Raw genomic sequence first — 13,155 nt, forward strand, 5'->3', positions numbered from 1 at the left:
TCTGAAGGGCCCATGTTTTCCAAATTTTAGACAAATAGGTCTGGGTTTTTTTATTTCATGGGATAGACCATGGAAGTTAAAGAGGTATACAAGTGCTGTAATTGTGCGATCCAACACTAGTCTTATACGGGTCAATTTATAGCAATAGAAGTTAAGGTGTGATTAGCAATTTCCATTCACTGCAGCTGGTCTGCTCCAGTTGAGAGTGGTATTGTATTTAGCCCTGTATCTATCATGATATATTTGAAGCTGCGTTTTAAAAAGATAAAAATGACCTCATGCACTAAGGAATAATTATATTATGGTGAATATATATTAGATATATGCCTGCTGGATTTCAATATAACACACCTGATGACATGCATTTTTGTTCGTTGTTTTTACCATCTGTTTTTCTAGTGCAACAGTATCCAATTCATGTCACACTACAAGGCACTTTGAAGGCTTTATGAGATCAAGAGGGCTGCCTAAATTGTTTTGATGTGCTTTGAAGTTGGAAAATGGCCCCATATAAGCAATCTAGGCAAGCAAAACAGCTAATATTAATAATAGTAGTGGTATAATAAAAAAACAAACAAAAACGAAGTAGAACTTTACAAACCTGCCATATAGAGAGGACTTGGAGCTTTTGTTTCTATTTTTCATTTCTTTTTCTAACATGCAGACATATTTTCATTGGGGTGAAGCTTCAAATAAGAAAGTGTATTGAGTTGACAGTTATTTACCTTCACCCCTTCAGTCTATTTTGTATACTGCATTAGTCACCTTTGTCTTCTTATTCTTCTGCCCATTATGTTAGTTTAGGGAAGGTTGGGAACCAGATTCTGTACACTATTCCAGATAAGAGAATAAAAAACCTAGAGTTTCAAAAAGTTAACTTTTGAAATGCAGCTCCAAGATTGTTTTAACTTAGGACCTTATCACATGGAGTATTTTCCCCATTATAGGACACTTCATCTCCATTTCAAGGACTAGGAGACATGGAACCTATCACATTATGTTTGCCTTCTTCCAGCCATCATACATTGCCCTTCATCCTTGAAATGGAGATGAATCATGCTAAAAAGAGGGAACTCAGAACACAGTCGAGTAATCGTGTCTGAGACCCTGGTATGTGCCAGAACCATTGCTAATGACAAAAAACACATGTAATGGAATCTGACAGATTTGCCCATGTTGAATCATTTTAACACGGTGGAGAAATGGGCATTCCTCACCACTAGGCTCAAAATTGTACTCTTGCTAGCTTTCTAACAAAACACTAGTCAATGGAGGGAAGGATAGTCTAGCATGAAGGGATCATGGCAAGGAGGTTTATAATTACCCTGGTCTAATGAAGGGAAACAGAGCCTAGCCGCGGGGGGGGGGGGGGATCATGGCAAAGAGGTTTATAATTGCACAGGTCTAATAAAGGGATGTCCACAGGAAACTTTTCATAGATAGTAACTACCCTATCCAAACTTCACATGAGTAGATTTCATATTAGTACAGATCATGGGCACACACATTATAGTGACAGTATATAAATACAAGTTTTCCAAACTGTGTAAACTGTGAAATATTATTTTCTTTTTACTTTACATCACTTTTGTGAGTTATTTTGCATGTATGCATCTTGTATATATACAGAATCTGAATTCACCATGTTGTTTTGAACTTATCTGTCAGAGCAAAATATTTGACAAATGATTTTTTTTATTTTTTTTTAAAGGAGTATATGAAGACAGGAACTTGATACATCATTTTAATTACTGTGCTAACATGTATTTATATGCTTTGCATTTACCTTGCTGTAGCAGATAAATATGCCATATGAACTGCAATGATTTAAAATGGGGGGGATTGGAAATGATCCATTATATTGGTCTCATGCTTTGTGCAGCATTGTGACAGATCAAGAGAAATTACAATTTAAGATGCACATCAATTGTACTTTAACTTCTGCAGCAGTGTAAATCTTCACGTTTGTTTTCATGTCCTTCATATTTGTAATGGTGCATTGCCAGGAAGATGCCTTGCCAAAACGGATTAAAGAAAAAAAAGCAAAAAGCTTAAGTTAGTCATATGCTACCATCCAAAACAATCAGAACTGGAGCCAGTTTAGTGCACATAAGTTACCTTGGAAGGATTAATTTATGCTGTTGAGCCTCATAATATGTGTAACCAACAAGGAGCTGTCTAGAGACAGGGATTTTTGCAAATCTTTCAGCTAGATCAATGAGCCAAATGCAAAATCTAGCAACCAGGGACATCATGTAGATTTGTGATGCTCCCTAGGGCAGCTGGGGTCCAGCGACCAATGAGTGGATTACACTGATCCATAAATGCAGTTTTTCATCTGTGACAGATATAATATAAATGCTATTATTCATATTGCATATGTGGAAGGGAACAACAGACAATGAATATTGCTTTCCTTTTTTAAAAAAAAAAAGTGAAAGAGTAGAGAATTTTTTAGCAGGTGATGACAGATTTCTTCACACGATTGTGTCTGATCTATGCTGAAGGTTCCAAAAAAACTATCTGAAGCTTTTTTAGTGCTTGCAACAACTCCCTTGCAGCTATCCTTTTATGAGTAACTACTAGCTGTACCCGCCACGCATTGCTGTGGCAAACCTTCCCTCCCTCTTTCTCCTCCTTCTTTTTCTCTCTCCTTCCTTCCCTCCCTCTTTCCTTCTTTCCCTCTTTCTCTTTCTCTTCTTCTTTCTTCCTTCTCTACCTGTTTCTTTTCTCACTTCCTTTGCTGTTTCGTTTCATCCTTCCTTGTCTCTTTCTTTCCTTCCTTCCTTCCTTCCTTCCTTCCTTCCTTCCTTCCTTCCTTCCTTCCCTCTTTCGTTCCTTCTCTCCTTCCTTCCTACTTTCACGTTTTTATTTCCTTCTCACTTTCCTTCCTTCTCTACCTTTCTTTCTTTCCTTCTCTCCTTCTTTCCCTCCTCCTCTCTTTCCTTCCTTCTCTACCTTTCTTTCTTTCCTTCTCTCCCTCTTTCCCTCCTCCTCTTTTTCCTTCCTTCTCTATCTTCCTTTCTTTCTTTCCTTCTCTCCTTCTTTCCCTCCTCTCCCCTTCCTTCCTTCTCTACCTTTCTTTCTTTCCTTCTCTCCCTCTTTCCCTCCTCCTCTTTTTCCTTCCTTCTCTATCTTCCTTTCTTTCTTTCCTTCTCTCCTTCTTTCCCTCCTCTCCCCTTCCTTCCTTCTCTACCCTGCTTTCTTTCTCTCCTTCCCTCCTTCTTTCCCTCTTTCTCTCCCTCCCGTTTCGTGTCGTTTTAGTTGCCCTCAGTGGCCCCCCGCAGCTCCCATGCCCTCCCCGAGCGTGAGTGGTTACATCGGTCTGGTGGGCTTTCTCAGGCTGGGCTTGTGTAGAGGGAGGCAAGCAGATGACAGTGCGCATGCGGAGGGAGATTTGGGCGCAGGGGAATCTGGGAAATGGAGTCCTTCCTCATCGTATTCCTCCCGTGGCAGTGTGCATACGAAGAGAGATTTAGGCGCGGGGGAAGCTGGGAAATGGAGTCCTTCCTCATCGTTTTCCTCCCAAGGCCTCTGCGCATGCTCCGTGTTTTTCGGGTATTGTGTGTTTGTGTTGTTGCGTATTGGTGTTTTGAGGGTTGTTGGTCATACCTTGGGGGAAGAGGTATTAGCAGGGCAAATGTGGTGAGATTTCGTCCGGTGGTTTAGCCGTTTTTGACCGCCTAATTACGACCTTAAGGTTCATATATATATAGATGAGAGCTGCCATTTTTCATAGATTGAATGTGTGCTTATCTAGCTAACACAGTAGAGAGGTGTCCCCCGATTATCTCTGGCCAATGATACCATGCCTCATAGACTCCAACAACCTTTTTCCTTCAACTAACTTCATTTTATATTGGAGGCAGGGGAAGATATTATTGAGAAACCCACCATAGGAGTCACAAATGTGACTCCAAAATATTTGGCTTTTATTAGAGTCTGAATATATGAACAAGTCCTTATTTTGATCAATAACCAGAATATAATTCTGAATTAACAGACAAATCTTTATTTTGGTCAACAAACAGAATAGAATTTGAAGGTTTGCATTCTATAATTTCTTGAAGTGTGTATATCTTATGGCATATTATGTCTTTGGCGCTATGGTTAGGAAAATTGATTTTAAAAAGCAGATGAGTATGCTAAAGTCCAGAGGAGGTACAAGAGCATTTAAAGAATCAATACTGACATATGGATTTAAATAAAGTAAGTATAGAAAATAAGTCTGCCTATATGGATGCAGAAAGCTACAATTCAATATTTTTCATCTATTAACACATCATCATGTGGCACTTCACCTAAGCAAGTGCTTAAACGTTTAATGTTTAGATCTTCACAGTGGTCATGGAGGTATAAGTACTAATTCCAGTGCACACTTCTCACTGGGACAAAATTGGATTTACTGTACAGCCAATGTACTGAAAACAAAATACACTATGTTGGTCTGTGATTAATAGAAATTGTGCACACATGTGTACAGTATTTCTAAGTGGCTTCCCCCAATCTAGGCAATAATTTGGTTCACTTCTGCAAACTTGTGGTGTCATGTGCCTCCTTGGGTGCATTGAAAGAAACAAGGATCATGAGGCATAATTCAGTTTCTCCATTCTGCACAGGTCTTGACTATATTTGTAGTACTCATTTCACAATCTAAAAGCACTGTTGAAGTGCATCAAGAGAACAGCCAGAATTGGATAGAGTTTGCAAACCAACTTTCATGAAAGAAACAGTTGAAACCTCTAAATGTGTTGAGTGGATGAGCAAACATTAAGACATATCATTGTAGAATCATAGAATAGCATCTTTAAAAAGGTAGTCTATTCCATATGATAGCAGTTTTTGAGTAGTCTGAAGTTCCACACAGCTTCATGATAAACAAATATATACAGAAATAAATTAAAATAAATAAATGCAAACATGAGACATTTTGGTAATATATGCCTGCTTTTATGTTTGTGAAGTCAGAGCTAGAGTTAATAGATGGCAATTAGAGGTAAGCATATTTCAGTTAAATGTTTGGAGAAACATCCCAACAGTAAAAGATATTCAATAGAGGAGGAAAACTATCTCTAAAGGTGGTGCATTTTCTTTTGCTGGAGTTATACAAGTAGAGGCTGGACAGGAAGGTTGCATCTTACCACCTAATCAAATTGACTAATGGCTCTGTCTTGAAAGTATCCTACAGTGGACCCTGAGAACACAAGTGACTACCCATGTTCTCATAGCCCAAAATGGGATCAGCACAGATAGAAGCCGAGTGGTAACACTGTCCCCCATGTGGTAGGCAAGGCAGAGTTCCAGGGAGTAGGATAACAGTTTCATGCAACACCCCATGGATTTGCCACACTGCCCAGCAAATACCCACACTGTCGCCTGCATCAGGTATCTCCATGTGATGAGGTTGTGTGTAGCAAATTCTACTGTGAGAAGGCACTTCGATGTGAAGAGAATCAAGATTCATTGAATTCAGACTATAGCTCAAATGCAGTTTTGAACCAAAACTCTTTTCTTTCATTCATTTATCTACCCACAAAGTCTCAAGCATGAGAAACTACAGAAATTACTCATCAAACTGGCATCCTTTAACCTCGTTTATCAAAGCATAGCAAAGTTGACACATGTAACTGGTGTTGCAATATCTACATTAGCTCTTTCTAGGGATTAGCAAAGCACCATAAATCTTTTATTATCCCTTCCTGTGTGGATGTAGTCTAGTCCAGAACGCAGCTTAGATTAACATATGTTTTACACAGGATTAAAGATGATTTAGAGCTTCTTCATTTTTCCACCCTTACTTTTAGTAGCAATGAAAAAGAAATGGGGCGATAAAGTTCAATGGTGCCTTGCTCTTCAGCTCCTATGTCTAAAACAAAAGATCCAGCTGTTCAATACTGTAATCATATTAGTCTTTGTTTTTTACTTCTTTTTATTCTTGAAAACAAAATCAAGATTGTTGCAGCGTATTTCATATTCATCTTCCCCATTATATATTTTCCCATAAATACAGTGCCTACAAAAGCTCCATGGCAAAGAAAAGAAAAGCTGAAGAACAGATTTTGGGTGTTCCTGTCAACAAAAGGAAGTCTCTGTTAATGAAACCTCGCCACTACAGCCCCAGTGTGGAAGGCAAGGGGGGAAATGAGGAGACGACAGAACAGCAAGATAAGAGCAATGTTGTCGTAACAGGTATCAAGAGAAATTGGCTCCAAATGAACTCAAATCTAATGTTCTCAAGGGGAAAGGGAATAAGAGAAATGACCTTATTACCTATGAGGAAGGATTATTTTTGAATGCATATGATTAAGAAGAGTGACTTCCTGCAATGTAAATGTCCATGTGATTGTGTCCGAAGATAAAAGGAAACCCCTCTCTCAATGATCTTAAAACCAATGTAGGCTGAGATAGGAAAATTTCACAGATAGCCTAGGCTGAGGATAGGGCTTTGTAAGTAACTATACAGTATTTTGAATAAGTGTATTTGCTATAACAATAGAGTCCTGTGATCTCTGTAGCCAAATAAGTCCATGCTAAACTCATGTATCACTCTGGCCAAGTCTGGTATTTTCAGGAAGGTATTTCTGGCTGTCAGTAAAACCTGAGCATTCAAGGCCAGGGCAGAAGTCAGAACCTGGAACCCTATAAAGACACCAATTTCACACAAAACAGGTTGAATCTGTGTTCCATCTTCTACCTGTTCACTGCCCACATTTTGCCTGACACCAGTAAATAATAGTGAGTGGTCTTCTCTGGGAAATCAATCCAGTGGTATAGTGGAGAGATTTCCACATTCCTAACCCCTGTGGATTACACATTGGATTGTTGCATTATCTGTACCTTTGACCACCTCCCTGCACATGGCTGTGAAGGAATTACCATACAAGGGCACTGTACCCCAGGAAGCAGGCTTATAGCCCAGGGTGAGTGAGGTTAAGGGTTCAACCCCCTCCCCAAAATGTTTCAGATTAACTGTTTTACTCATGAATTTTAACTGGTTAGCCAAAGCATGAGTTAATCAGGATTTTTTTTAACCTGAAACATTTTGGGGGGCTTGAACCCTTAAACCCCCCCCCCCCCAGCTACAGACCTGCCAGGAAGTCCACCCTGGATCCATTGATATTTTCAATTATAGCAGAGGCTCTGCTGCCTGATACCTTCTCACTCACTTTTTACCACCTCCTTGAGGTATGTGAACCCTTCAGTCATTCTAGAAGGATTGCCTTTTCTCAATATTCCTCTGTGCTTTTCTTGGCCTGAAAAAGCTGGATGCAGGGAAATCACTGTGGGAAACAATGCCAACCATCACATTCTGCTAGCTGAGAAGGCTGAAGTTATGGAGCCTAGCCCTGGTGGGAGGGCAGGTAAGGACTACAGCAGCCATCAGACAAGCAAGGACTCACTCTTTCTGATGCCGTGGTGCTACTCCTTGTGATGGTGTCACCCTCTGCAATCTACAGAGCACACACATACCCCATGATGTCACTGCTCACATCACTGGTGCACATGCACACCCCATGATGTCACTGCTCACATCACTGGTGATGATTATACATCTGTTGTTCATGTGTAGAGGACAAATGTCTATGGGTAATAAGACACCCATCTCTTCACTGTCTGTGTAAATAGTTCTGACTAGGCACATACTTGCCAAAGATTCCAATGTCATTGTCCCCCCACCTACCCACCCCCACTGAAAAAAATAATGGTAGCTCTTTATGTCTCAGTCATAAGGGACAGATAGTCCTCTTCTCCAGCTTTTATCAAAGCTTGAGTAGAGCAGGTAGAATGCCAGAGGCACAACCAATGGTATGGCTCTGATGCTCCTAAAGCACAGTCTTTAAATCTCCATATCTTTTTTAATATCATCGTAATGTAATGTATTGACATAGTCCTTTTTTTGTTTTGTGCACATACCTATTATATAACAATGCTCTTTCACTCGTCATGCTTATAAAGTTTCTCAAACTTTTGCTTTAAGCCCAATCGGAACTAATCTGTAAGGTCTAGAATTCTAAAAATAAAGTTGTACCAGCGTTTCAAGCCAGGATACAACAAAAAGTAAATGTAGCAAAACTGTTCCAAAAAGGGCTACTTTTGGGAGTGGGGGTAGGTCCTGAATTTCTGAAGAAAATGTGTAAGAAAGAAATAATAAATATTTTCTTATAACATATAACAAACAGTTGAACCAAACAATTATGTAACTGGAAATGACCCAAAATGCTAACAGTTTGGCAGCCATAAAGTGAAAAGCATTGTGGTGGCACATGTGCATTTGTGTCCTCCTCCTCCCTTCCACAATAATCTGCACTTAATAGGAATATTTTAAACTATGTAGCTAAGCAACAGAGGTAATTGTTGCTTTCTAGAGCTTTTGTTAGGCACTCCACCATAGCCCAAATATGCATAATTAGGTATAATGTCTATAAATCATTATTGTACACATGTGGGTAGTTAAGTGGATTGAGAGAACAGTTCAATGAATTGGACATATTCACTGAAAATGCTTTTTATTTGTTTTTGGTAGTTGATAATACTTTGAAATTATGATAAACCTTTTCACTTTCTCTTAATAGCTCACTGTTGCTGAGACAAAACTTCATTTGAATTTTTAGATTATATTTAATTTATTGTTTAAACCTCGAGTTGTTCTGGTATGGATTTTGCATAGAACTGGCCCATCTTATCTTTTATTATAAGGTTGTTTCTCTCTCTGCTCTGGGAAGTAAAATGTGGAATGGTCCAGTTTATGTTGAATACATCCCAACAAAAGAATGCACCCTATAATCAGCATTATTGAAGGGGCTAGTGTTGTGGCTAAATTCTTCCCTGCATCCAAAAATGCTTTTAGTTACTATGGTAATATTTACTTGATCCTGGCAGGCCAGTGTTGATTTTAGGGAGATAATTACCAGAAAAGAAGATGATGGAGATGTATTTTGGAGTGTCCTTGTCGGGGGGGGGGGGGGGGGAGGTGAAGTGTTCAGCAAAAAATTAAACGAAACACAAAGCATTTGTCTTTCAGTTTTTGAGGCCCTATCCCTGTAGTCTCTATTGCCTGCTGATTTCTGATGTGATTTCAAAGTTTTAAAAAGTTTCTTAATACAGAACACATATTGCTTCACAATGTTTTAGAAAACTAGAAATGTTTTTATTTTATTTTTAAAAACATACTTTGCTTTGTGATTTCATGTATTCTATACTTGTATAGTCACAGTAACTAGTGAGAACATGTCAACTATAATGTGGATCTTCTAATACTCAAAAACAGACTAGTGTTAGTTTTTTAAAAAGCAAATCTAATTTTTGGAGGATGTAGACTGATAAAAAGTAAGGATCATGGCATTTTAATCAACAATAAAAAATAATAAAGGGTCCAAGCTTATGCATTATTATTATTATTATTATTATTATTATTATTATTATTATAAACACAATAAGATTAGTACACAGCAAAAAGATAATGCTGGCTATTGTATTGGATCACACATTATTATTATTATTATTATTATTATTATTATTATTATTAAAAACTGTTTAGCTTGACAACAATAAGTCAATTTATTTTTCTTACTGACCATTTTGGCAAAGCAGTCCCTTGCTCTCTGCTCTTTTACTAACATACACAGCTGGATATGAAGTAGATGGATGTATAGTATTGTGTCTGATAATCATTATGAATATTTTGATTCAATATAAAAGCCTATATTCAATTGTTAGTCCCAGTGAGAATATACTCATTGAATCAATGGGATTTATACAAATGTTGGCATACTCTTAGGAGTTGATTCCATGACTCTAGTTGGGACTAGCAATTTGATTTCAGCCATAGTACTAACGATAACAGAACATTCAGCTGAGTTTAATATCACCTTCCTCACATTCTGAGGACTGTATTCAAATAATAGCAAAGGATTAAGGATTAACAGGAATAACCACTGAAAATAGTACACTGACTCCTCATATCTTTTGGAGCTACAGTAGAATTTGTAAACCTCTAAGTAGAGATGTCATAGCAGAGACTTCAGAAGAATGGCCCCACTGAAGTCAGTAGATCTTATCATATACAAGTCCAAAACTTTTCTATACACAATATTTCAGATCATGCACAAAATGTGTTTACATTAACACAAACAATGTGGTGTATAGTACTTTGAACAGGAATCTATATCACAACTGAATTCATTTTATTGTCCTGGGCTTACAAGTGAGATGAGAATCTGCTGCAAGAATCACATAATTGTTGAATGGGTCCTCTCAAAAATACTCACAAGATAACAGCTTGGTCATCTGAATTGATTGTTTGTAATAAATTCTAATGTTAAAAGTAAACAGAAATCTTCATTCAGTGGGAAGAAGCTTTGCTCACCAGTATTTATAAAATCATCCATGATCTAGAGTACGTCTGTGGTCTCTGATAACTTAACATTGGAATAATGCTACTGATGGGAATAGGACTAATTTATAAATAAGTTATTTATAGACTGTGACCAAAATGGAAGTAATAAATTTAAAATTTGTGTTTATCTCTCTTCTCCATTTAGAAGACACTACAACACAAGCAGAAATTATAACACAAACTGAAATTATCACTAATTTGGATGTGCAAGAAAATGATCATCAAAAGACAGATTACATTGGTTACGAGAACCTAATGACCAAATCTTTAAGTACTGTTGAAAACACAAAAGCAAAAGATGCATCAAATCCCACAGAAAATGAAAAACTAAGTGACAGTTGTAACCAGCCCTTAAAAACAGAGAATAAGAATGTTGATGAATGTTACATGATCAGTTCTTTGGTAAAAAGAGACAGAATTCATGTTTCTGATCCACCATACTGTTCTTCTGAGGATAATGAAAGTAATTCAGAAATGCTGGACAATGAATGGGAGACTTCCTCAAATTTCTCTGAAGAGACAAACTTAAAACTTCCTGTAAATAAAAAATACATTGTTGGACATAATGAGCAAGATGTCTTAAACGTTCCAGGAGTCAAAACTGAAGCAGAAGATTTTAACAATTCAGAAATTGTTTGTGACTCAGAAGCAGGCCTGCAAGAATCACAGGAGTCACTCATGGAGTCTTTTAGTAACAGACTTCAGAATCCATTGCCAGACAGTGAGGAGGATGAGTGTCTCTCGGAAAATACTGAAATGTCTTTTGATCTGGACAAAACCAAACAAAACTTGAGCTTGCTGGAACGCGCAATCGCTCTGCAGGCAGAGCAGGGTCATGTCTTTCATAGCACCTACAAAGAGCTGGACAGGTTTCTACTGGAGCACCTTGCTGGTGAAAGAAGACAAGCCAAAGTGATTGATCTTGGTGGCAGAGCAATCTATAACAACAAACGTAAGTTAATGTCCCTTTTTACTGGTGGCATGCACATCAGACAGGTGATAAAGCTTATTGAGACAGTTCTTTGTATTTAACCTGCAATTTACCAATTTGGGGTTTTTCATTTGATACCTCAACCACATGTAATTTTTGGGCAAAGGTTGCATTGGATCCCTTCTTGTATTGCATACTGCCCATGACTGAATAAATTCTTCATGCCTGCAGTATTCTGATTTAAAGAAGGACCTGTTCTTCTAGGCAAATTAGGAACCATTGCTCAAGACCTGCACAAGGCTACATTGCTTTAAATTTACTTACCTCTATGCATTCTAGGTTGCGGCCGATTAGTTTAATAACTAGCAAATCCACACAGTTTGTTTATTCTGGTCTTTTTCTGAAATTTAGTTCATACACCTAGGGTGCATTACAGTGAAGAATTAATGCAGTTTGGCAATATTTACACCCACTTCACACTGCCCTCTTGGGCTGTGCCATTTCGCCAGCAATTATCGGGGGAAAGGAAAGGTGTGCAGGGCGGCTTCAGGTGCCCTGCATGCCCTCCCTTCTTCCCCCATTATACAGTGGGGACAGAACAGGGTGCATTGGCACCCTGTACTCATCAGATGGGAGAAAGGGCAGCAATGTGCATTATCCCACCACCTTTCCTGCCATCATATGGGGAAAAGGAAAGGAAAGTGCAGATAACTCAGCTGGAGCTACCCAAAATACACTTTCCTTCCTGTAGTGGTAAAGGAATACATTTTTCCCATTCTCTTTGTCTCCTGAATTACAGCAGAAGAACTTGGGGTTCATCCACACTGTAGAATTAATGCAGTTTGAGAACACTTTAACTGCTGTGTGGGAGTTGTAGTTTTACAAGGTCTTCAGTCTTGTCTGCCAAAAAGTACTGGCACCTCAACGAACAACAGATCCCAGGATTTTATAGCACTGAGCTATGAGAGTTCAAGAACCTCTTCACACAGGGCATTTTAGTCCCATTTTACCACTTTGTTTCACAGCCTGCTGTGTGCCATCACATGATGCATGGCAGGCCCTACCCACATTCCTCACAAAGTGGAAGTGCCAAAAGGTGCTTTTGTTTGTTTGATTTGTTTCCAGTGGCATTAGTATGGAGTAGATGAATTTTAAATTTGTTGGATATTGTTTGAATTACTACAACAATGAAAAAGTAAGATCCATCTATGCTGACCACTTAGCATGAAGGACCTGAGAATCAGCTCTATGGCAACTAATTGATTCAGGCCAAAGCTGCTCCACATTCTCCCCCAGAATCTGAAGCAAACCACTTATTTGAGGCCATGTAAACACTTGGAACAGGTCTGAGACAGAACCAGCTGCAACTGTTTATATGGCATCCTGTGTTCACTGGGGTCAGTCTTGGGGACACAGGATGACACTCACTGTATTCCCTGTTGCTGCTTCCAGTGAGTAAACCATGCTGGTTGCTTCTCATCTGGAATGATGTTTGCTGTAATAATGAGGCAATTAGAGAAAACAGGGGGCAAAGAAAGGAGTCATTCCTCCCTCCTTCATCCTAAGTTGCTCTGGTGCTCCAGCTGTGCCCCAGCTGTTATGCCAGATGAGTGACTGACATGACCCATATCACAGTCACTGGCCATTGCAACAAGGAAAATGGGAGGGGAAGATAGAAGTAACCTTCAGTAGTGCTAGAATGAGTTTGGAGCCATTAGACAGTCAGGTGGTTTAACTCATCCTGGGGTTGATCCAGCATTCATCACTCCAGATTGGCCTCAGGATAAGTGGTCAGTGTGGCCTGTAGCCTTCTATATTTTTAGTTTAC

The 13,155-nt window shown here is 38.8% G+C and overlaps 1 protein-coding gene across 3 annotated transcripts in view; it reads left to right on the forward strand.

The window, feature by feature from the left end:
* The window catches only part of ST18 (ST18 C2H2C-type zinc finger transcription factor), a 166,824-nt gene that overhangs the window by 91,640 nt on the left and 62,029 nt on the right, over positions 1-13,155 (forward strand). For all 3 annotated transcript variants that reach the window (XM_067467428.1, XM_067467427.1, XM_060775297.2), the window contains exons 4-5: positions 6,011-6,189; positions 10,542-11,348. In XM_067467428.1, coding sequence (XP_067323529.1) covers positions 6,011-6,189; positions 10,542-11,348 — 986 coding nt within the window. The remainder of the gene's footprint in view (positions 1-6,010; positions 6,190-10,541; positions 11,349-13,155) is intronic.

Source organism: Anolis sagrei, chromosome 4 (assembly GCF_037176765.1).
Source record: "Anolis sagrei isolate rAnoSag1 chromosome 4, rAnoSag1.mat, whole genome shotgun sequence".
Classification (NCBI taxonomy): Eukaryota; Metazoa; Chordata; class Lepidosauria; order Squamata; family Dactyloidae; genus Anolis; species Anolis sagrei.